This window comes from Haplochromis burtoni, unplaced genomic scaffold (genome assembly GCF_018398535.1).
Source record: "Haplochromis burtoni strain Fernald_Lab_line unplaced genomic scaffold, NCSU_Asbu1 Contig_214, whole genome shotgun sequence".
Classification (NCBI taxonomy): Eukaryota; Metazoa; Chordata; class Actinopteri; order Cichliformes; family Cichlidae; genus Haplochromis; species Haplochromis burtoni.
This window is the reverse complement of record NW_024582575.1, coordinates 246,934-272,121: the sequence shown is the minus strand read 5'-3', so window position 1 is coordinate 272,121 and position 25,188 is coordinate 246,934. Positions and strand designations below refer to the sequence as shown.

The following is a 25,188-nucleotide window of genomic DNA, read 5'->3' as shown; positions in this document are numbered from 1 at the left end:
AAACAAAATGATCCTTTAACTTATTATCATTATTATCATTATTCATGTGTTTGTGTCTTTTGTGGGGACTGTGCATTATTTTTTGACTGTTTCAGGTGATTTTATGACTCTTTGAATGCTTTTTGTCATTTCTCTTCATCTTTAACGTTTCCTTCTGAGGAACCTTTTGATTATCTCATGCTCAAATGTGCATAAAAATCATAATAAGTGCTTCATAACATATGATAACACACACAACTGGGTTAAAATCAGACTAGAATGCGTAGAAAAGAGAAAGAAAGAGAAGAAATAATCCAAAAACATGATGTCACTGATAGACTTCAGGCTCCGCCTCCGTTCCAGGTTCATGAAGTGAAGGCAGGCGAGCAGCAATCCATCTGCTGAGGACCGTCCGCCCACTCGGCCTCCTGAGGACAGCGAGGGGGTTGCCCTTTTTGCTCTGGAAACCTCTTCATTGCACACACAGACACACACAGCTTCCCTTTGTCTGATATCTTACAGTATCTCACAGCGCTGTTGGAGGTCCTCATTGCTGCTCCGGTCGGACTCTGCAGCACCTCTCGCTTCATTTTTCACTCCTGCAGCTGCACAGTGTAACCAGTGACTCGTTTATTTGGAGTAATAGTCACAATCCTGCTACTTTAGAGAAGCTTTATCAAGCCATCTAGGCATGGACGACTATCGTGACAATGAGTCTGCCTGCATCCTCATGCAAAGCACTGCACATGTCCCTCCAAAGCACGGCGCGTTTGGTCATTTCAGCTCCTTTAAATCTCTGCTTCTCTGTTCACAGCACAACTTAAACATCTCTAAGACTCAAACACTCTTTAAAGAAAGTAGAAATCGTCTGACCTAAAAAGAGCTTTGTCCCAGCTTTTGTTGAAGACAACAGTCCAACTCGGATTGGAGTTCATTGTCCTGGACACTGTCTCCAATGATTTTTCTGCTCATCCCATCAGACACTCTTAGCTGTATGTATTAGAAACATGTTGGCTGTAATCCATCACCAGAAACCTTTTTTCCTGCACAGGAGAAGTTAAACGGTGCAGGTCTGGTGGTGCTGAAGAGCTGCACAGGGCACAGGCACCAGCACAAGGTGACAAAACACTTTTTTAGGTGGACGAGTGAGCCAAGCGCCAAGGAACACAGCACTAGATCTACAACAACAGCACAGAGGAGGAAGCAGCGAACAGCAGGCAAGAACCATCAGGCCAAGTCAGAGAAATGAAGCCAAACTCACGCAGGACACAAAAGAAAACTGACCTTCAAAGTAAAACAGGAAACAACCAAAAGAGACCAAACACAAGGGTGAAAACCAAGACAGCAACACAGATACGACACAGAGGGGGAGGCACAAACTCCAGACACTGATCATCATCTGGACAGGAAAGTCCACAATATCACCAAAAACCTCAAACAGTGAGATCAGAACCATAATCAAAACTCCACAGCAAAACACTGAAAACCAAAATGACCAGAAGATTTACAGTCTTACACATTTCCTGTACTCCAGGATTTTAAAAGCAGTAACACTGCAGATGATAACAAATGTTTCAGGGACCTGAGACTGTGCCAGTGGTACTCTGTGTGTACTGTAAAAGCTGCAAACGCTAATGAGTTGCATCAACTTAGTTAAGAAATTCAGTCATACATTTCTTAATTTTAAGATTTCTGCTCATGTATTTAAGGTGAAGACATTTAAATTAATACATTTGAACAAACTTGATTCTAAGAAATTAAAAACATACAAGTTTTTTGATACTCCAAAATCTTTTGCAATGTTGCCATAATTTTTTTAATTTAAATTTTTTGTGAAATTTTTTCAAGTTTTTCATATCAAGATTTGTCGACATTTTCTCTAACCAAAATTACCGTCTCCATAAAGTCAGCAGACGGTAAGTGTACGTCCTAAAAATCTGTTTTTCTAGCGTCTAAGCAGAAGCAGCACCGGATATTTCAGCTGTGCTAAAATCAAGCAGTGAGCTAAAAATGAAACTAATAATCTATATCTAATATATTAAACAAAGGTCAGGACATTCAAAGAAACATTTCCCCAAACCAGCTGAGTAAAAACATCAAAGGCACATTAGCTAACATTAGCTAATTAGCACATTAGCTAATTAGCACATTAGCTAAGCCATTAGCTAATAGTAGTAGAAGACAAAGGTCTCTAAGTTTCTCTAACTTTAAACATATTTTGTATATATTTGGTAATAATTTTGATTTGAATTATTATGGAGATGAATAAGCACAAGATAATGGGGAATTTCATTTGACTACAAAGTCATATTTTAGTTTAATATTGATTGTTAAGTAGAAGTGGAGGCTTTAACTAGCTGCAGGCTAATTCCTGTGACTTCAAGCCTGGAAATAAATGTTTGCTTGTTTGTCTTCAACTACGAGCACTTTGTGGAGTATATGACGTGCACGAGGACACGTCTGACGTGACTACCAGTGAGTGTTTTCTACAGGACAGCTAACATGTCACAAAATGTGCAGTTACGCATCTGAAAAATTGTGGGGTGTGGTTAACCACTTCCTGTGTTGAAACAATAAAAAGTATCAAAACATATAGCTCACTGCAGAACATAATCTGATTATCTGATTACGCTGTGCTCCAGGTAAGCATACAAGTTAAACTGTCACAAAACCAAAACAGGTGTGGACATGAGTATCTTCCCACATGTTCGCATGCGCATGCGATGTCATGACTCACAAATTTGTGTGATTATGCAACTATGTATACATTACCAGAACACCCCAATTTTCCCATTTTTTAAAAATTGAAAATGATGCAGTTTAATGTCTCATTGCACTCTGAAATTAAAACATTTTGCAAATAAGCAATTGAGTTAAAAAAGAAATCATAGAATCAATGTATGGACCAGCATGTATTCTAAACTTCTGACTCATTGGCGTAGCCACCTTTGGCAGCTATAACAGCTGAACACACGCGTAAAATTCTTTCTGCAATAGAAATAAAATACTCTTCAGGAAATTCTTCCCATATCTGTTGCACAAGTTCCTGTGAACGTTGACACCTGTCAGTTGTTTTGCTTTCACTTTTCTGTCCAGTTCAGTAAAAGCAAAGAATAACCTGATAATTTTATTTGTTTACCTGATTTTTGTTTTTGATAAAAATGAGATCCAGGACATTTGTTTTAAATAGAACAGTGGCAGTTTAATGTCCTCGTAAGTGGATATCAGGCCCTTGTAGAGTAAAATTCAGTATTTTGGTCCAGACAACCCAAAATGTGATGTCCACATATGTGGACACCAGGTCCTAGAAGATTAAATCTGGAGGCTGTGCTGGACACTCCGTGTTTACAAGCTCACCATCTTCTACTTTTTCCTGAGGCAGTTCTGGCACAGCTTGGACTTTGTGTTGGGTCATTATCTTGCTGTAGGATCAACCCCTCACCAACTAGGTCCATACCAGAGAGTATACACACTTCTTGGACCACATAACACTCTCCTCTCTCTTCCAACACTGACACTATTCTGTATTGTACTGTTCAACTCTGAGTATTGTACTTATTCTGTGTACTATTTATTTATTCTCATTCTGCTGCAGGATGCTGTGGTAGCTGGTTTGGTTCAGGGAGCCTCTCACTCTGTACGAGTCACCGACCCTGGATCAGCAAACAGCCCCAGACCATCACACTGCCTCCTCCATGTTTGACAGTTGATGCCACACACTGTGGAACCGTCCTGTCACCTAGTCAACGCCGTACAAAGCTCCTGCGTGATGAACCATCAATCCATAAAACCTTCTTCCAGTCTTCAGTAGTCCAGTGTCGGTGTTTCATGGTCCAGACAAGCCTCTGTGTCTTATTTTGACGTCTGGCTTTCTTGCTGCAGCTCGTCCTGTCAAACCTGCAGCTCGAAGTCTTCACGGTAGAAACTGAGACTTGCTCACTACGACCACTATTAAGCTGCTTGAAGCTGTTGTCCTGTGAGCCGCCAGTCAGACAATGTTAACTCTCAGAAACATGTCCTCTGATTCAGTCGTGTCTTTGGGTCTGCAGACCTGTCACAGTTTGTTTCTGAGTGTGAAGGAAACTGGACTCACTCACACCCTGACTTTCTTTGCAGTTTCTCTGTAGGACAGACCTGCAGTTATAAGTGTTATGATGGTCTGTCTCTCTTCCACTGTTAATTGCCTTTTTGCTCACAACACTCAACTTTCTGCAGTCAAATTCTGTTCAACTGATGCTCACGAGGGTCTGGTACCACAGTGTGTTCCAGCACTGCAGACAGAGGGCGCTGTATGTAATCCAGGAAAGTTGGAACACCTGTGGGAATTAGTAGCACCAGCTTTCATGGTTTGATCAACCTCATAACTCAGTATAATTATCCGTTATTTAATAAATCTTGGCAAATTCCACGTGCTGCATTAATAATAGTAGATAATGTGACACGGCATGCGTCTCAGGCCTCGCTAACATGTCTGTGCATGCGGTGTGGTTTTTGTTACCACAGCAGATCCCCAAACATTGGGCATCTGTGACTCTGAGAGTTTCTAAGTGCTGGACCTGCATCACAGAGGGTCTCGGGCTGAGTGGGCGAGCTCAGATGAGGACACTGGATGTTCCTCTGAAATTTAGAAATACGAGTGTCTAAACTTCTTATGGCACAAGAAGAAGATCACGAGCGGAACATGTTAAAATCATCTGCTGAGGCGGAGAGCCTGCTAGGACTTTGAAAAAACCTCTTCACCTAAATTAGTTTGATTCATTTGTAAAAACCAAGCCAGGAGCTCCACTCAGGAAAGTTATTCTGACCTGGAAGGAATCACAGCGGGAAGATGGTCCTGGTGTCTGATGGAGGTAAAAAGGAGACGTTTGTGTGCTCTAGCTTGTCCTGAGCAGCCACCCATAATACGAACGTGCTAATTCAGCTGTCACGGAACAAAAAATCAGGCAAATGTTGCATAACTTCAGCTGTTTTTAAGCCAAATTAACAAAAAGTTTCATTTTTGCTTCTTTTATGCAAGAAACTGATGGATTCGTGTTAAAACATCGATGGTACTGAAGCTGGTTTCTGACGCTGTAGCCATCACTTTGTGTTCAGACTGGATGTGACAGCTCAAAGGTGTTTTCAGCCCTTTGGTTTGACGTGGATACGTCCCGTATTTATGAAATTATGATGGAAAAATTATCATAAAGCACCAATTTTTAACCCCTCAATGAAAAGTTGTTGCATTAAAACCCATCTGACGCGTCAGGAGGAGGCACTGCTCGGGTTCCTGACCGTCCTCGTGCGCTTTGTTGCGATGATGTCAAACCTTCACCACCTCCATCGTCCTCATCCTCACGTCCTGAGCTGCTGCATCTTCCTCCACTCCCCACAAACTAAATAACCCCTCTTCATTACCATGACAATTTTAACTGCGAGGGTGGAAGCAGAGTGAGGTGGAAACAATCGTATTGTCTCTCCCCCCTCCACGCTCTCCCGCTCCCTCTCTCTCTTTTTGTCATTGGCAGCCCACTCAGACCCCGGGTGACGATGACCCTTTCCGGGGGCGAGCCACGAAGCCGGAGGAGCGGTTAAACTTTTCGATCTGGCGTCCAAACGTCGGGCTGCGTTCAGCTCAGGAAGCATCTCCGTGTCTTCTGTCGTCGATCCGACTCTTGTCTTTCTCTCTCTGGGTCTCCAGTCACCTCAGGAGGACGAGGAGGACGCCGGCGTCGACCCGGACAGAGCTGAAGTGAGTCTGATTCTTGATCTTTTGTCCAGTGGGGAGGAGGAACCACTGCACCGACTGGATTTCCTCCTCTTACTGGTCGTTCTGAGTTTCTGAAGCTCAGCTTTAAAATCTCTTAGCTGGTCTGAGAGGAGCTTTTAGAACGATCGGATCTGGTTTCAATCGGTCAGTGTGGGAAACTTTAGCATTTTTAGGAGCAGACCTTCAACTCGCTCCTTTTCTGAGAAGCTTTTTCTGTGAAATCTAACATTTCTAATGTTTCTGTCCTGAAGTCTGAGGTGAGCTGATCAGTAAAGTCTGGTTTCACCAAAAGTGATCCATTTGAGCCTGGAGCTGATTTCTTAGTAAATGATAGATATCAGAGATTATTAAGTTGATCAAATTCAGCACATGTTGAGTAAATTCAGCTGCTTTTAAACCAAATGAACAGAAGTTTGTGATTTTGGATTCATTTATTTGCCTCAAAGTAAAAAAAAAAATCACAATCAAGGACTAAATCAAAATAAAGATCTTCCAGTTCGACTGTTTCAGATAATCAGACAGCAAAAGCTCAGCAGTGAGTTTATACTTGATATATGTTTATAAAGTGTGTGAGACATAACCGCTGTAACCAAAGGCAAACGTTGGGATAAGTGATTATAATTTATAGTTATTTCCAAAACCAAAAGAACAAAAATGAAATAAAAAGGAGCATTTCCTGTTTTTTATGTGAGAATTTCTGTGTTAAATTCAAAAACTGAACATTTAATGAAAAAAATGAAGCAAACATTTTTATTTCTGTCCTTTTGGGAGCAGCTACACGCGGGAGTTTCTGTTTACACTCAGCTGTGTCATGAGCTTAATTTGAAATCAGCAAAAGGGCAAAAATGAGTCGGGTGTGTTGGAATGTAGAGCAGATGTTACTTTTCTTGGTATATTGTAGCTTTCGTAGATTTTAAGGCAAATATTTGATCATTTGTAAAGAATTCAAATCATTTTTTAACCAAAGTGAGATAAAACATTGAAATCGTTGACTTTTCTATGTGAAAATTTGATCAATTTCTTCATTTTAAGATAAATAATTTAACATTTGAAGAAGTTTCCAAAACTTTTGGGCTGAAATTCTTGACCGATCCAATATTTACAAAAGATGCATTTGTGAATTGCAAAAACAACCTTCTGTAACAAACTGCTGCTCCCGTCTGTGGAGCTTCAAACCAGATTTAAGGTCTCAAAGTTTTGTTGTTTTTGTTCCTTTTTGGTGAAATTTGCATAATTTGACTGTAAAAAATACCAAATATGTGAATTTTCCTTCGTTGATCAGTTAGTAGATAGAAAACTGCCAAAGCAGCTCCACTTCCTGGAAGGTGACTTTTTATTTGACTGAGGAGCGTTAAAGGTCACGAGTCCATCTGTGCTTAACGTGGTTTGAGAAACGCTGTAAAAACGATCTGAAACATGTCTGCGTTACAGAGCTAATTATCCTCAGCGCTCATTCGTGTGCCGGTCTATTATCCAACACTCAGCAGTCAATACATTTCCCATGAATATGCAATCGCCCGTGTGGATGTGTTAGGTGGAGGGTGCGTCGCCTCAAGCGTCCAGACCTGGCCTCATCTGCAGGATCTGCAGGATTTCAGCCCAAAATTAAAATCTGTCCAGTTTAACATGAACAATGAGGCCAAATGTGCCGATTTACTCAATCACAACACAGAGTTCGCCTTCAAATTCTTCAATCCTTCATTTATTTCATCACCCAGCTCCTCGTCTTCCAGCACGATGAGCGCTGCAGGGTTAAACTGGGACGGGGGTTTCCTTCCACAAATGAGTCATCCGCTGTTTGAGAAACACCTACAGCTCCGACACTAAAGGTAGCAGAGAAAATTCAGATGATTTATGGTGTTTATTTAAAGTCTGAATGTCCAGATTCACCCGGGCTGATTCACGACTTTCAGAGGACGAATAAACCTGCAAATAATCTGCTGTGCGCTCCGGTTAGGCCAGAAATAAATGAAGGGAAGGTTGCAGTGTGAGGGGCATTTCTGGGACAGAATAATGTAGCATGGTGAAAGAGAGGGCTCAGTGTAACTTTCATGGACCAAAATAACTTTTCATTGATTTCCAGGGAATTAGATTAAACTTTCTTTTGTACAATTGAGACAAAGTGAAAAAACTAGCATGCAAATGCCAAAGTGTACCTATGTAGAGGTTTTGAAAGTCAATAAGAGGTCTCAGAGGTGACAAAGGTTGCTGGGGCAGCAGCGGATGGCTTCAAAAACCTTCATAAGGTGCAGAAAAGGCCCGTTTGGTGGTTTCTTGGTTTGGTGAAATGGAAAAGAAGGCGGCAGGCGGTGAGCAGGCCGGACCTGAGCGTCGTTTTAGGACTGAGACAAAGATCCATATTAACAAAAACCGCAGATGACAGATGATTAATCGGCGTGGTGGGGTTTGCCGAGCTGCCGGACCCCCGGCTGACACCCCGAGCCGCCAAACACAAAACCAAAAACCCCCCAGAGCCTCGGCGGCCTGGAGGAGCGTGGGCGAAGGGTGGAAGCAGGGCACCGTCCCCACGGAGCTGTGTGAGCTCACATGTGTGTGTGTGTGTAAAGAGTCAGAGCGACAGATTTGAACTGAAAACGAGAGAATCTGTGTGTGTGTCTGTGTGTGTTTGTGTGGGAGTGTTTAAGCATCAGAAAGTGTGTGTGCATGTGTTTCCTGTGAATGTGTGTGTGGACAGAGCAAACCCCCCATCTGCCACAGGGTGGGCGGCTCGCCACACAACGACAATACACACCAACATTTTTGTAACTGTGGGCGTTCAAAAGGCTCGGAGAGCTGCAGCTCAGCAGAAGGCTTCGGCTCCAGCAGCTCTCCAATCAGCACAGCAAACACACGCTTTCAAAGCTCCTGTTTAACCTCCAAACACTAAAAACCATTCGCTTTCTCTTCTGCGGGTGATTCCTGCTGAACACAAACAGAACGTAAGTCACAGATTTGGTCAAACGGGTTCAGCCTGAAGAGCTGCAAACACATGTTAACGTGCCGTTGATTAGATTTCTAATTCTTCCTCCGGGAGCTCGAGCGACTCCACAGCTTTTCATAAGACATCTGCCCAGAAACTGCTGAGATCTCCAAAAGAAATGCGTGTGGTAACCAGTCCACATTGAAGTGCAGCATCAGTGTGTATGCAAGGTCCGCTCAGGTCTGAGGAACATGAGCTTCATCATCAGAAGATCATTTAATCCAAATACAACACAAACAAAGTCTAACACAGAGTTCTGGGGCCATCAAAAGGTTAGAGTGTGCTTATTTAATGGTGGTGTCGTTTCCACAGTCATTTCTCTGGTAAATTGAAGGACCCGTCAGAAAGTGCTTCTATGTTTTCACACGACACTCAGTCATCAATCCACATCTGTGTCTGCCCACTGTCTCACCTCTAGCACACACTCAGTGTGGCTGAGCTGTAGGGAAGACCAACATGACGACCGGTCATTAGCGGGGACATCGCGTGGGTTTGGTAGCCAGCAGGGTTAAAGAGGACTTTGTCACCGGGATGGTTATGAAGGTGCAGACGGTATCTGGTCTTTGTTTTTTTGTGGATGATGAGGTTGTGAAGAGAGTTGGCACTTCCAAAGCTGAGGCCATAAAAGGCTGGAAGCGTGCTCCAGGTTGAGGAGGAGTTGTTGGACAACTTCAAGCATCAGGTTCTTGTTCATGAGTGGGTGGAGAGAGGAGCAGTAGAGCTGATTTACCAGTTAATCTACATTCCACCCCTCACCTATGACCACAATCCGTGGGTAGTGACCTAATGAGATCAAAGGTATCAGAAATGAGCTTCCTCCGATGTAAAGATGAGGAGATTGTTCACTGAGGAGGAGCTCCGGGTAGACCTGCTACTTCTCCACATGGAAAGGAGCCAGCTGAGGTGGGTCAGAACCTGACCAGGATGCCTCCTTGGGGAGAAGTTTCAGGCATGTCCAACCAAAACGCTGGAGACATCACAATCAGACCTGGAGGAGGCTGCTGTGTCTGCTGCACCTGAATAAGAGTCCGAAAATGGATGGATGGATGCACGGACGGACGGATGAATGGATGAATGGATAGACGGATAGACGGATGGATGGATGGATGGATGGATGGATGGATGGATGATGGATGGACTGGATGGATGGATGGATGGATGGAGGATTGACGATGGAGGATGGATGGACGGATGGACGGAGAGATGGATGGATGTACGGATGGATGGATGGATGGACGGATGGATGGATGGATGGATGGATGGATGGATGGATGGACGGATGGATGGATGGATGGATGGACAGATGGATGGATGGATGATGGATGGACGGATGGATGGATGGATGGATGGATGGATGGATGGATGGACGGATGGATGGATGATGGATGGATGGATGGATGGATGGATGGATGGATGGATGGATGGATGGATGGATGGAGGGATGGATGGATGGCGATGATGGATGATGGATGGACGGAGGGATGGATGGATGGATGCACGGACGGATGGATGAATGGATGAAGGATACGGATGGATGGATGGATGGATGGATGGATGGATGGATGAGGATGGACGGTGGATGGACGGATGGATGGATGGATGGATGGATGGACGGATGGATGGAATACATCACAAATTTCACAGACAAAAAGCAATATGTGGCTGGGTTATTCATAGACTTCACAAAGGCATTTGACTCTATAGATCACGATATATTAATAATAAAACTGGCACGTTGTGGTGTCAGAGGGGTAGTTTTAAATTGGGTTCTTGGTTATTTAAGAGACAGGAAGCAGTTTGTGAAATTAAACTGTTGTTGCTCCTTATGTATGGACATTGCTTGTGGTGTACCCCAGGGGTCACTGTTGGGCCCAAAATTCTTCAACTTACACATCTTACACAAATTTGTGAAGGTCGGTACTACCAGAAAAAGCGTTTGTGTTTCTGTGCGTGGAGTGAAACTGTGGAACAGTTTGAATGTGGAGTTAAAGCAACGTCCAAACATAAAACAGTTCAAAAAGAGTTATAAAAATATGATCCTCATGAATTATAAAGAAAGGAAACATGTTGAGATTCAGTGAAATTCTCTGTTTAGAAGATTTCATGATGTGATGACAGAAACCTGTTCGCTAATTTTACTGCAGATTATATCAGTGAGGAAACTGACTAAATGTTTATGGAAAAGGGGCGGGGTTAAATAAGCGTGTAATTCTTCCAGCTCCTTTCGACATGTAACTGAATCAGAACAGTTGAAGCAATACTGAAATGTAATAATTTTATTTTGTATAGCATTTTTCTTCTTTTCTTTCCTAAATGTACTTGTTTGTTTACACGATGGAAATAAATTATCAAGCAAACAAACAGATCCCAGCTGATAGATAAACATTTGTGCCGCTATTTCAAAATTCAAGATGCAAAGTGAGCTGCTTCTGTGTTCCTGCACATGCCAGTGTGTTCGTGAATGTTCGCCCGATCCTTCCTTCATGTGTGCAGGTCAGCAGTCGTTATAAACACAAACTGAGCCTTTAAAACCTTTGAAGCTTCAAAGCTTCAGATAAAATTCAGAAATGATCATCAGAAAACTCTGAAACATGACATGAAGCGTGTTTTCAAATCCACATCAGTCCAGTTTGAGCAGCAATAGAAGAGAAAACGAGCTGATTCATATTCATAAGTGTCAAACTTTTCCGTCTAAGTTTGAATTCATTTATTGAAACCGTGTGCAATTTAGAAAATGCTCCAATGAAGCTGTAAATAAGGGCCGAGGGGGCTGCTGAGTGGACAGACTCACTTCTGAAATCATTCACAAATCTTTAAATCTCAACACAAGCTGTGTCTCTCTTGGAAATGAGATATTTAATCTCAATGAGATTTTTTACCTGGATAAATAAAGGATTAATAAAAAAAATTAAACTCTTTACTCTGTGAATGCTAGTTTAAGTTTCAGGTTAACTCAATTTTTCCAGTTAAGTGTGAGTCAGTAGGACTGTCTGGCAATGTCTACTTTCCCCCCCAGTGGCATAAACAAGCTTCCATACCTGCTAAACCAGTAAATACCTTTAATATGTTCATGTATGCTCGGCAGACCGAGAGCTCTGAGCTCACCTGCAAATATTTTTTGGGGGATGAGAGACTCAGAGAAGGTTTAAATGCTGAAACAGAGCCTGAGAGAGAATCTGTTCGGTCATTTTACACGTTTTAACACTTCCTGATCCTCAGCTTTAACTTACAGGACTCTCGGCTGATGATCTGATGTTGCACTTGGACGTTTCTTTTATTATCTCACCCATGTTTGTACAAGAGCAGCGATGAGATGATTCCAATGATTATTCTCCCCCATCCATCTCACACCGGGCCAACCATAGCGGGACTCAGTCAGAGCAGTAATCTGTTCCTGACAAGACAAGAGCGAAAACAAATGGGTGTGCGCAGTCAGTGTGTGGGCTCAGCTGGCACGAAGACAACACAATGCAACCCAATTTAACCGGATACCGCCATATACGTAGGCGGAGCTCCTCTCACCTCACCGGAGAGTCCTTTTATGGAGACAGGGGGACCGGAATTCCGAATAATGGAACATCTTTTCTTCCCCCTTTATATGAAACCAAAACAACGCAAAGCACGTGCGCATGATAGTGATAACATGCTGAAATTGAGCAGTAAAATTTAAATCCACTCTTGAAGTTTTGCGAATGAACTGAACATCATTTATTTGGTCCGTGTTTCGTCACGGGAAGCTCCTATTTCTGGAGTTCCCTCTCCTTTTTTATTATTATTCTTATTTTTAAACCCGACTCCATATTTGGTGAATGACGCAACGGGACACCGGGAGATTCCCTTTATAACCCCGCCGCGCCTCCGCGGAGTGGTTAACGAAGGATGAGAGGCGGACCGGAGACAATGAGGGAAGACACCGAACACGTCTGAGAGTCGGTGAACATGAGCGCTAAGACAGCGGCTGAAGTCTCGGCGTCTCTCGGCAGCATCCCAGACGGTGCTCCCAAAGATGTGTGCGCAGAAACGGGGATGGTGTTCAAGGAGGAGGCCGTGGGGCCGGAGGGAGCTGAAGGGCGGGACGGTGGTGGGGATGGAGGCGGTAAGCGTTCGTGTGTTTCAAACACTCGAGGATGTGGACGGGCAAGTTAGATGGAGGTACTGAGCTTGTTCCTGTGAATGTGTCTGACTGCGCTCTTCTCTGTGTTGCAGGTGATCTCGGCTCACCTGAGCTCTCTCTCCAGGGCCACCTGGCGCAGTACGTGGCCACTTTACGCACGCAGCCGGTGGCGTTTAGCGGCAGGTTCTCTCTGGACTCCGGGAGCGGGGGGCCAGGCTGGGCGCAGGGGGACGTGATCAACGTGGTCAGTGCGGACATCGCCCCCCCGGGACCGGCACAGGGGTCCGGATCAGCATCACCCAACATTTACGCGGGAGAAGCAGCAGGCGGAGGACGAGGAGGAGCGGGAGACGGGAACATGGCGCACGGCCAGCCGGATATCAGCCACATGTACGCGCCCCCCCACCCACACTCACACCCCCACCCGCCCCAGTCCTACTCCTGCAGCGGGGACGTGTACCAGGACCAGGGTTACCTGTCCACCTCCACCTGCGCGGTGTCCTACCACCCGCCTCCCGCCTACAGCTCTGCGCCCAAACCGGCCGCTGATGGCGCGCTGCTCTCCATCGTGCCGGAGTACGGAGGCTTCTACCCGCAGAGCTGCCAGAGGGACATGCACGCCGGCTTCCCGGAGAGGAAGGCCCTCCCGTACCCGCTGGACTCGTTGCGGGTGCCTCCGCCGCTCACGCCTCTCAACACCATCAGGAACTTTACGCTCAGCGCGCCCGAAGGCCCGGCGGCCGCCCCCTTCCCCGGCCACCAGAACCTCCCCCTCAGGCCCATCTTAAGACCCCGGAAGTACCCGAATCGCCCGAGCAAGACCCCCGTGCACCAGAGACCGTATCCGTGCCCGGCGGAGAGCTGCGACCGCCGGTTCTCCCGGTCGGACGAGCTGAGCCGGCACCTGCGCATCCACACTGGCCACAAGCCGTTCCAGTGCCGCATCTGCATGCGCAACTTCAGCCGGAGCGACCACCTGACCACGCACATCCGCACGCACACCGGAGAGAAGCCGTTCACCTGCGACCAGTGTGGGAGGAAGTTCGCACGCAGCGATGAGAGGAGGCGGCACATGAAGATTCACCTGCGGCAGAAGGAGAAGAAGACCCCCGCGTCCTAATCCGAGCCCTCCGAGCCCAAACGGTGCCCCGTAGTCTAAGTTAACCTCAGAAATAGCCGCAAGTCTCTTTAGAAGCCATATCATGAAGAAGAAATCAGGGAGAGCCAGAAACCCGGTCCCCAGGTGTGTTACTATGACTACAAAAGCCACACGAGCGGAGCTGGCCGTGCTAGGATTAAATTAACCTCCAAGAACAACATCTCACAACCTGCTTTTAGTGAACACTTTGTCTGCTGTCTATGCTTCAAGCTCTCAGGGATTCAGTCACGTGCCGGGCAGCACAGGTGCGACAGGTGAGTCAGGTGAGAGGGTTACTGCTGCTCCAGCTTTCATTTGGAGTTAAATGCACAAAAACACTCCGTATAAACGCAGAGAGTCACGGAGGCATCACATATGACTTCCGGAGGAGGACTGTGAGGAATCGTTAGTGAAATTCTCTCGGACAACGCGACACCAGCCTTTTCTATATTTGTAAGAAAAATCCTTTAACAACCTTCAGTCCAAGTTCAAGGCTGAGTGTTTTCAGACTGTTGGCACTCAAACGTTCCTCTGCACCATATTTGAAAAGAATAAAAGTCCAACACTTTACAGTTTTTAGGAGAAACCAATGAACGTCAGAGTGAGACACGTGGATGCCGTGGCTCAGGGGGTCTGCGTTTGGCTTCTGACGTTTCTGTATGAAATAAACTCATTTTGCGCTGCTTTGTTGGGCGACAGGAAACAACAGGCCACAGATAGAAGGTTGTTTTATGACATTTTATAGTCGTAAATGAGTAAAATGACTGGCGTGAAGTTAGGATAAACAAAAATAACATTTTATTCAAATACATCAGAGAGAAGCTGATCATGTTATTGTGTTAAACAGCCTGAAACTACTTAAATTATTTCAATATTTTCAAAGTAAAAATCCTTTTTTGGGGAGGGGGGATCAGGACTAAAATAATTTTAAATGATTTTTCAAGATAAAAGCCTTTAATTAGTTGTCTAGACGTTATCAAGGTAATTTATTTCTGTGAGAATGTCAAAATAAGAGGCCTTTTTTTGATTGTGTGAAACAAGTTACGTTCGCTTATTTCAAAATAAAAGCCTCAATTAGTTATTGGAAGTTACCACATTTTCTACATTTAATCCTCTAGTTAGTTGGGAATTCATTGAGATTATTTAAGATGACGGTTGTTGGTTTTTTTTGTTTTTGTTTTTTAGTTAAAAAAAATCATCTATTCAGTTACTGGAACTTGTCTATTTTGGTAGATTTTCAAAATAAAACAATATAATTTGTTAGAAAGCTTTCATGATGCTCAGAAAGACCTCAGATTGTGTGAAGTTAGTCAAGTGTATTTATCATAGCAGGTTTCCAAAATAAAAGCTCCTGTTTTTCCGGGCTTTTTCACATAAACCTCTAAAATTTGCTGCTTTTGCTCACTTGAGTCAGCCATCTTTATTTTATATTTTTAACCTTCTGAGATACGAGACAAATGTTTTGGTTAAAAAAAAACTATTTAACTGACCTAAATAAGTGTCCCATAGCACATATAGCACACCGAACATCGGCTGAAAGGTCAGCGAGAGATCAGCCCTGTGTTTCCACACACACGCATGTATTTGGAGCAGCATGGCAGCCACGGCGTCACGTGAACTAATGCAGTATGTAGGTGTATATGTGTGATGCAGCATCAGAGCACACTGAGGGGATACGGTGATGTCACAGCTTGAGGCTGGGGTACGCTGTGAATGGGATTTATTGATTGTAGCCTGATAATCTGTTATTTCCTGTTTTTGTTTTTGGATTTCTTGCCAGTCAATGTGAGACAAAGAGACACAGAGTAAGTGGGCAAAAAGTAAAAGTTTGTTTTTGTGTGTTTTACTATTTTATGCAAACGAGAGAAAGCACTAAAGCTTTTATTCTGAAGAATTGATGCTTCTTGTCAATGCAAATAAACGTGGAACTGTTCAGTCGCTGCTGCCTCTTTTTTCTTTTCAATGAAAGTACACACAGGTTAGCTTTGCACGATTCTTACTTCAGACTAATCCAACTTTGTCTCACACTCAGGCCTCGAGAAACAAGGAAAAGCATAAAACGGTCGCCTTCAGGTGCAATGTTCCCTCTAAGCTGCGCGGGTGCGCAATTGCGCACTGCTGGCACGGTCTCTGCGCACAGAAAATCTGTGTTGCGCACAAAAAAAATCTAACCTGAATTGAAATTAAAATAAATACGTTAACATTTCTGTTCTGCAGTGTTAGTCAGTGAGTGACTGGCTGCTCCCGTATGGGATCAGAATGATGCCACCTTATCCCACAGTCCAGCCAATGATGGGATTCACATTCGTATATACGCAGCTAATCCACGTGGTTGACAGGCTATGACAGCGTCCTTATGTGCCCACACCGGTGTTGATGTGGAGTGAAGCCACGTTAATGACAACGTGTACAACCATTGGAGATGTGAGCAGGACAGACGGAACAACTGACGGAAACAGTGTGGACTTTATACCAGTTTTTAAACTGTGTTGATCGGCCGCGTAAAACCAGAGTCATGATAAAATATCTGCAGTGTTTGGGTTTCTTCCTGAATACTGTCGTTGTTTATATTTACTGCGGGAAGAAACGGTAAAAACGGCGTTTTATAAGGAAAACGCTCGAAATCACTCCGCCTGTGAGCAAGACAGCCCCCCTCCAGCCTTTCCTATTGGTGGAAAAATGTACCATGTGGACCAATCAAAAAATGATATGGCAACATGGCATTTAGATGTTTAGGGAGGGGGAAGTTTTAGGAGTGACGGCGTGTTTGAGATGTGAGAGATTTGCGACGTTTAACACAAATCTTGTGTAGTTAGTGTGTAGTGTGTAGTGTGTGTAGTGAGTGTGTAGTTAGTGTGTAGTGAGTGTGTAGTGTAGTGTGTAGTTAGTGTGTAGTGAGTGTGTAGTTAGTGTGTAGTTAGTGTGTAGTTGAGTGTGTAGTTAGTGTGTAGTTAGTGTGTAGTTAGTGTGTAGTGTAGTCAATAGTGTTGTTGTGTGTGTCAGAACAATGAGGCGACTGCTGAGTGTTGCAGGTGTTACAGCAGTGACACATCTGCTGCTGTCAGGCCTGCAGGTATCAGGCTGTTGTTCATCTCATAGTGGACAGAGAATTTTTTTTGGAGCGGCACAAATAATTTGTTCATAGTTGTGCAGAACAGCTGATTGTTCTGTAAATAGTTTGAAATGTTTGTTTAAAAACACCTTGGCTGCATTTTTAGGTAAACAGCTGCAAAAAACTTTGTTTGCATAACTCAGTTACTTTTTTGAAGAAGTAACTATATAATTAATTTCCCAGCATTGGTCATTATTTACTGTATTTTGCAGACAGAGTTACAGACTCTCTCCCAGACTCAGACTCATCATACAACTCAGAGCTTTATTGGAGTTCAGGTTATTTTTTAAGATTTGTTTACATTTTCATTGTAAGTGGGCTAAAGCAGTTAATTAAAAGTCGTCTAACATAAATGTAAACGCTGTAATTTGATTATTTTAGTAAACCATGTAACTTGGATGGATTCGACGCTGGCGTGACCACAGTGCACATGTCTGCTGTCGCTCACAGTGGACCTAGGGACGCTCAGGGAGTTTGTGTGTTCGCTCAGACACATGGAAAATTAGAGGGAACATTGGTTCAGGTGTATATGACAGATTCTGCCCCAGCTTCCTCATTAATGGAGAACTGACGCTGTCAAAATCAAAAATATATGGACAAAAACGTGAATCAGTAAATGGTCTGTCACTAAATTGCTATGTGGGCATGAAAGGTACCTATTCCAAAATTTACTAAAGCTAGGAGCGGACTGTGAGGATACACCCGCAACTTTATGTTCAAATCATCTGTTTATTGTGTCCAAAAAATATCAACTAAAGCTGAAATATGGCCAGGCTGCACATCCATGTAATACCAGTTTCTACCACCAGATGGTGCAGCGACGCAGGGTTACCTTTATTTAACCAAGAGAGATAGTAAGAGCACATTTCCTGTGCGAGGACAAAGATGCTATAAAACACCCATCAACAACCACAGTGGGGAACACCGCCCCCTGGTGGTTCATTTAACTTTGAAACAGACAAATCTCTGCTTTTATTTGCTCTCGTGTTTCTTGCATTTGTGTGGGAATCAAATCCAAATTTCTAAAATGTTCTCATTTGATCTTTCAAGTTATTTTCTCATTTATGCATAAATGTATTACATACTGTATTTACATGATATTATCAGTGGTATGGAGGACTCTAAGTGCCAAAATCATAACACAATAAGGAAGTTATATGAATAACAATTAAATAAAAATTAATTACAAATAAATTCCGGCGCTAATCAAACTAAAGGATGAACAGATTTCTTTTCTCTTTATTTTGTAATCACATGGACATTTTCTGACATTTCTCTTAAAGACACTTTGTGCTGATAAACTCGATTTAGTGCACATCTTTCAATCGGAGATACAAACATGAACACAGTCCTGAGGAGTCTCTCAGAAAGGAGAAGAAGAAGAAAAGGCGGCGACAGCGTAAAGAGTCCTAACACGAGAAAATCTGCAGCTTTACGAGATTTCAGTCTTCAAAAGAGACCCGAAGCTCTGACGTCACAAAGCCTGAAGCAGGAAGACGAGTAAAGAGACATCAGCAGGGTCCTGCAGTGGTCCTTCAGCGCTGCTTTCAAGGAGCAGCCAGGAGCCTGGGACGTTTTTCTTTCCCCTCATGCGGAGAGTAATACATGGTAGCGGCTGGGTACACGGGTACAGAGAACCAGAGAAGCCAAAAATATAAATTACATTATGGTATTATACATTTGCTAATAAAGCCATCAAAGTGAATATTAATGCTACACGGACATAAATGAACTGATTTCTATTTATTACTGTATTTATTTCAATTAGCAGTACTTATTTATTTTAAAGTACATTACCCCCCAATTCATTTTTCATTTTATTTCTGCGTTGGGCAAAAGTATAAATGTTTACCACTCATATGTTCATTTGTGATTTAGGCAGTTTTACAGTTTTATTATTTGTATGTTTCAGATGGTTTAGCTGAAGCAGAACAGTAGAAAAAAAATAAAGTAAAAATAAAAGATATTTGGGGAAATAAATCAGGTGACAAGAGGAAAGGAAAATATTTCAAGTTGGTTAATAAAGAAAACCAAAGTGAACATAATTAAGTTCATAAAAATGTAATTAATGCTTGCATTTATTTCCAATATGGTTTTGTTCCTAATAAGTAATTTAATTCAGTCAAAATGAAAGCAGAAAATTCCAGACTTTTCTCAAACGCAGCATTATCAACTTTCAGGTGTGAAATAAAAACACCTGGTCTGATTTTAGCTTTGAAAATCAGTCCAGATGTGACTGTAACGAAACAGCTGTCGGTCAGATTCAGATTCAACACTTTATGGAAGACTGAAGCCGCCAAAAACAAATTTGTGTAGTTAACCGCTTTCTGTCCTTTTTAAATTCATTTTCTATTTTGGCATCAATCCATCAAAATCAAAACGTTAACATCACAAACATTTTGATTTTACAAAAACAAAATTTGGAAACAAAGAAAAGAAAACGATTAACAAAATAATAAGAAAACAAAAACTGTCACTTTATAGAATAAATATTTAAATTCAAATTATTTATCCACCACCTGCTCATTTATAAATTAATAGATAATTAAAATACTAACATGTATTATTGGGTCATTTAATACTTTCACAGCTAAGTTGCTTCTGCATTATTTTACTTTATTTTTTATATTTCTTTTTATGTTTTCCTTCATAGTCAAACCTTTGGCCTAGAATCTCTTTAATCCCTTATTTATTAATTTATCTATACATTCTTTGAAGAGTTAGCGATGCATACAAACAACATGGAGTTTTCTGATGCTCATATTCCTACGTATTTAATGGCGAATCACAAATGAGCGTATTACCTAGAACTCTATACCAATTTTAAATAATTTTAAACACTTTTATAAACAAATAACTGGGAAGGTAACGAAATGGGAGAATTATTTTATTATACAGCAGTAAATTAAATTTTATGAATCCAATATTCATCTATGCCCATGGACTATTAATAAACTTATTGATGCATTAAGGCTTATTGGCTGGATTTCACTGTGGTCGTTTCAGTCCTGCACATCTATTTTTCCCCCATTTTGACAGCCTGGAAACAAGAAAACTGTCGATTCAACAATGGATTTACGTGTGATTTGGGCAGCTGGGGTCCTCCATACAAGTTAGTGTCACTGAGCAGAGTAAATACAAATACCGAGAGAGGTTTATGAGCTTCAGTCAGGTTTCAGGACAGACTCTGGCTTAACCGGAGTCTCTGTAGAGTAAAGAGCCTCAGTTTTTAAAAATAAAACTACTTCCTGAAAGTCAGCACATCAACAGAATGATTCAGATGTGGGTTCCTGACCGTCACATCCACGGGGATCACAGCACAGGCAGGAAGTCGTTTACTGTTGCCTGAGGCTCCGATGTTTGTCCAACTGAAGCAGAAGCTGGAGTGAATAAAATTCACGCTCCAGAGTGTGTGCTGCAGGGCTGATGCATCATTTCTACCTTTTACCACAAGTTAATCCCACATTTGGCCCTTTACTCTGCGCCTGCTGGCGGCTCTGATGATGACTGTGGAGATCCTTTGTGGATCCAGCCAGGCTGCAGGGCTCCGGGAGGGTGGAGGGGGGGATCAGAGGCACACCTCCGGGCCCGGGTACGGCTCCCCTCCGCACCAGAATTCCGGAGGCTGCGAGATCTCCATGAGCCAGACCTCCTTCTCCGTCTGCTCCGAGTCTTTGACCCCGTCCCCGGGCAGCACCTTGTAGTAGTGACAGTCCCTGCCGTCGTCCGGGTCGTACGGCGGGGCTAAGATGTCCATGAAAGCTGTGGGCCCATCCACGGCGTCAATCTGGTGGAGGTTGTCCCGGTCGGGGGAGAGGACGCAGGGTCCACTCTCCTCCGTGTACTCCCCGGTGGAGCGAAGCACGTAGCGCCGCAGAGCGCCCATCTCCGCCCGGGGCAGCGCGTCCCCGCCCGGTCGCTCGAGCCGGTCGAAGCAGCTTATCCGGACCTTCCCGTACATGACTTTGAGCACGCCGTGCATGCCCGGGTGGTCGTGCAGCGGGATAGAGGCCCCGCTCTTCAGCAGGAACACCCCCATGCTGAACTGGTCCGTCTCACAGATGTGCATGTAGGTGACCGGGGGCGCACCGCGGTGATACGGGTGCTGAGCAGGGGGCGCGTCGCCGTCCTCGGCTCTCCGCGGGACGAGCTTCAGGTCGGCAGCCCGCACTTCCGACATCAGGCTCCGGAGCTTGCCGTGGTTCTCCAGGAAGGACTTGGAAGCCTCGTCGCCCACCGCGGGTGTGTTCCTGAAGGTGACGAGAGCCTGCCGAGCTATCCTCTGAACCAGGGAGGCCATACTGCTGTCACCGGGCATCATACCGAAGCGAGGAGCCGACGCTCGGTCCGCTGGTCCCCGTTAGCTGTAGCTGTGTGTAGCTAGCGCCGAAGATCGTGTGACCGCGAGAGGACTCACTCCTCAGGGGCTCGGCTCACTGGTTTCTGCCCTCACGAAGATCAAAGCCTAAAAAAAGAAACTGCAGAAACAAAAACGACGAAATTAAATATCATAAACCGAATAACGAGAAACAGCAGGGCTGGTATTCATCCTTCGGGTGTCCTCCCACAGAGTCTGCGACGGTTTACAGCGCCGCCATCAGTGCAAACGTAACTCCCGCTGTGTGAAGCCACGGAGGACCGAAGCGGCCAAAATTGCAAACTTCACAAATAAACAAACTAATTTGTTATTAAATTAAGTTTTAGATAATTTCTCGGCTCCTTTCATTATTACTTTCAATTTTGACGTCCACTAACCAAAACCTTAAAAATGTGACCTCACGAAAACACTTTGAATTTGCAAAAGGAAACAGATACAGAGGACGGCAAAGTAAAAAAAAAATGTTAATAAAAAAATGATTATTTTAACAAAAAAAACCCAAAACAAATAAAAGTGAGTAGGTAAATCAATTCAGAAACAATTTGTCACATATTTTTAGGATAATTATTTTAATTAGTTCCATTTATTTGTTGTATATTTCAACAACCCTCTGTCCATAATCACATACGGTGTATGCTACCGTTTATTATCTTATTTATTTTGTATTTGTTTGTATTTTTCTTCTGCTATCTCTACCTGAGTCGAGGTAATGACCACATTTCCCCGTGTGGGATCAATAAAGTCTTATCTTATCTTAACTGTAATTAATCCATACAAGGTGACTCGGGGAGCTGTTTCCCTGTTACTGGGTTTCAAAAATGGCAGTTTAATTTTCGGGAATGAGACGCTCTCGTGACTCATCGAGTGACACCACTGAGCAGCCAATCGGTGGCATGCGGTCTGATGACATCACATTTCAGTACCTGCTCAGATAGCTTTGTAGCCCAGCGAGCAGGTACTATTTTAGCACCTGTTCAGGAAAAACCCTGAAAACAATGATTGTTTTGGGTCCCACTGATAAAAGCATCAAGTGTATTTGATGAATCTCGTGGTGCGTTTTAGGATGCATGCACTCTTATATTGTACATGTATTTATTACTCTCAGATTTAGCCATTCTTATATTTTTGCGTGTTTTATGTTATTTGTATTTTTGCACAACTCTGTTGCTTGCGAAGCTCGCACACAAGAATTTCACTCGCATGTACTGTACCCGTGTACCTGCACATGTGATGTGACAATACAAGCGATTTGATTTGAAATTATGATGCCCGGACTCGAACCCGCTGGGGCCTCTCTGTGAGGTGTCTCTAAACTAGTGACCTGTCCAGGTGTGCTGCAAGTGTGTCTGAAGCTTCAGTGGAAAAAGTGTTGCATTCACACAAACATGACGTCATGGATCATAATCATTAACCCGACATGAACTGAAAGAAATCCCACCAAACAGCTGATTTTAAAGCTAAAATCAAAAACACAACGCATACGTCACCGGTGCGATCACCACAACAACACGTGGCACGTTGACCGCCGTTAGTCTGATTTTGTGCATTTTTCTTTGGACGGAATGATTTCCGGTGTCCAGAAACGGCAGCAGAGTGAGACCTCACCTGCTCCCCTGCGCTCACCTTTTCCACAGCCTGCTGTCCTCATTCATTCCCGTTTTTGTCGATCAGCGCGTGAGGCTCCGCGAGCAGCACACAAACAAGCTAAAGAGGCAAACGGACACAAAGCAGGAGGAGTCGGAGAAGCTCGGGGAGCTTCAGGGTGTCTGGAGGCCTTCGTCACACTCCGCCGCGGTCACTCTTATCTGCTCCGCTGCCCCATTTTTGAATTACTGTCAAACACGTCCGCACGGCGCAGCGTTTCACGGGTTCACACCTGGTGCATTGTGGGAAACGAAGTCTGTCGGGCCTCTCGCGTGGACGTCCACGACACCAAATCAGATTGAAGTCAAACGGGGACAAAATGAGCTTCGTATTTAGGTCCCTCTCCTCCAGGGTCAGCGCACTGCGAACACTGTCGCTTTATCCGCGAGCTTAAGGTCAAGCGAATATCTAGTAGCACTACATTACCCAGCATGCCTCTGAATATTTACTTCTTAATGCTCTTTGCCCCCAGTCATTACTGAGTTACAAACAGTCGACAGGAGTAACCCAGCAGCGGGCCAACATCGGGATAAATATAGAGTGCATCAACTGTCTGAAGCATATTAGTCTGAAAGATGAAGCCTCGTTTCCTAGAACGCTTTATTCCAAAGAAAACACTCCACGGTTCACCGTGGGAGCATTAATGTGGCACTTTACACTCGGACGGCCTCGAGTTTCACATTTATCACATCTTGTTTATTAAAGATGTCAAAAAGCAGCGTTCTGGTGATTAATGTGGACATAAGTGTCATATATGCTTTTACTTATAATAATTCACCGCTCCAGCTGGATTTGAACCCTCAGCCTTCAGGTTATTATCAACAGAAACGCCATTTACAACCACATTAGCCTCGTTTCAGCCTGTCTTTATCAGGGAGCAGCACAAAAACATTGATCTCATGACCCGATTAAGCTATCAGCTATTTTCCATCAGTTCTTGGCAGCAGACGCAGCATGAAGTAAACATAAAACACAAAAACATGTCAAAAACGTGAGATAAACCAATACAGGCAGAGCTTAAAAACTGCACAATGCTCCGGCGTCATCCTTCCCCCAAGACATTTTGAGGCTGACGCACTTCTTCATGAACTTAACAAACATTAAATATTCACAGTGTCAAAGAGACAGATGGCCAATAATTTAATAAAAAATAGTCAAATGGCAAAAGGGACCACATATCCTCAAAAAAGAGAAAAAGAAACATGATAAACGAGACAGCTCATCATACTCAGAACAACAAGCTGGGAAGTTCTCTCTTCTTCTAAACAGCTGCAGATTTTAGAGATCGTCACATCACGCAGTCGTACCGAAGTCTAAGTTCTTTAGATGTGTCACCACCGAGCTCTGGAAGGAAGGAAGTGGGTTAGGATCTCCAGGAACAACCAGGAACAGCCAAGGCTGAAGCCCGCCAGTGAAGCTCATTTTACAACATCGTGGACAGGAAGGAGCCCCGGCACCAAAATCAACACCTTCAAGCTCAGCTGGAATTCACAGCTGCCCAAATGGATGAGCCAAAAAGACGAAGACTGAGCTGTTTGGCCACAAGGACAAGAGGCATGTTTGAGGGAGGGACGGTGAGAACACAGCACCGAGCATGGTGGTGGTAGCATCAGGATCTGGGACTGTGTTGCTGCTACACCGTTTTCAGCTTTTATGGAACACATTAAAGTTGAAACCTGGTTGTTTTGTGTCTACATTGAGTGTTTGTTACATTTTTCATAAGGTTTGTAGTTCATTTGTGCCTCTTTTCACTCATTTTGCAACATTTTGTGTTTGTTGGGACTGTTCTGGTCATTTTTGCACATTTTGGTGTTATATGTGATATGTTGTAGTTTTTTGTGCTTCTGTAATTGTTTTGCATCTTTTCTGTCATTTGAAGTTGTGTTCTGCTTGTTTTGTGTTCATTTTCCGTCTGTTTTTGGTGCTTTGGGGTCCCTTTATGCCTTTTTGTGACTTTTTGGTCCCTTTTGTGATCATTTTTGCATTTTTCCTGAGTTCTTTAGTGTTCCCCTGCAGGCATTTTGCATGATTGTGGGCTTTGTGGACATTTTTGCCTTTCTGTAGACATTTGAAGTATTTTTATGTTAATAGTAG

The 25,188-nt window shown here is 43.6% G+C and overlaps 3 protein-coding genes across 4 annotated transcripts in view; 1 reads left to right on the top strand and 2 right to left on the bottom strand.

Annotated features, from left to right (window-relative positions):
- Nucleotides 1–569, bottom strand: part of kif11 (kinesin family member 11) — a 15,901-nt gene extending 15,332 nt beyond the window's left edge. The window contains exon 1 of the mRNA XM_042226498.1: nucleotides 510–569. Coding sequence (XP_042082432.1) covers nucleotides 510–569 — 60 coding nt within the window. The remainder of the gene's footprint in view (nucleotides 1–509) is intronic.
- An 11,830-nt stretch (nucleotides 570–12,399) lies between these two features.
- Nucleotides 12,400–16,075, top strand: LOC102295307 (E3 SUMO-protein ligase EGR2). Its single transcript, XM_005937030.3, has 2 exons — nucleotides 12,400–12,804; nucleotides 12,915–16,075. Exons 1-2 carry the CDS (start codon nucleotides 12,648–12,650, stop codon nucleotides 13,940–13,942), a joined length of 1,185 nt encoding a protein of 394 aa, XP_005937092.1. The 5' UTR covers nucleotides 12,400–12,647; the 3' UTR covers nucleotides 13,943–16,075.
- Nucleotides 16,076–18,938: 2,863 nt separating this feature from the next.
- Nucleotides 18,939–23,408, bottom strand: LOC102295619 (2-aminoethanethiol dioxygenase). Of its 2 annotated transcripts, none has more exons than XM_042226492.1 (2): nucleotides 23,056–23,408; nucleotides 18,939–21,550 (listed from the first exon to the last, which is right to left on the bottom strand). In XM_042226492.1, exon 2 carries the CDS (start codon nucleotides 21,391–21,393, stop codon nucleotides 20,641–20,643), a length of 753 nt encoding a protein of 250 aa, XP_042082426.1. In that variant the 5' UTR covers nucleotides 21,394–21,550; nucleotides 23,056–23,408; the 3' UTR covers nucleotides 18,939–20,640. The 2 variants fall into 2 exon arrangements, with proteins under 2 accessions (XP_042082426.1, XP_005937093.1); XM_005937031.3 differs by having other exon boundaries at nucleotides 23,074–23,408.
- Nucleotides 23,409–25,188: the final 1,780 nt, after the last annotated feature.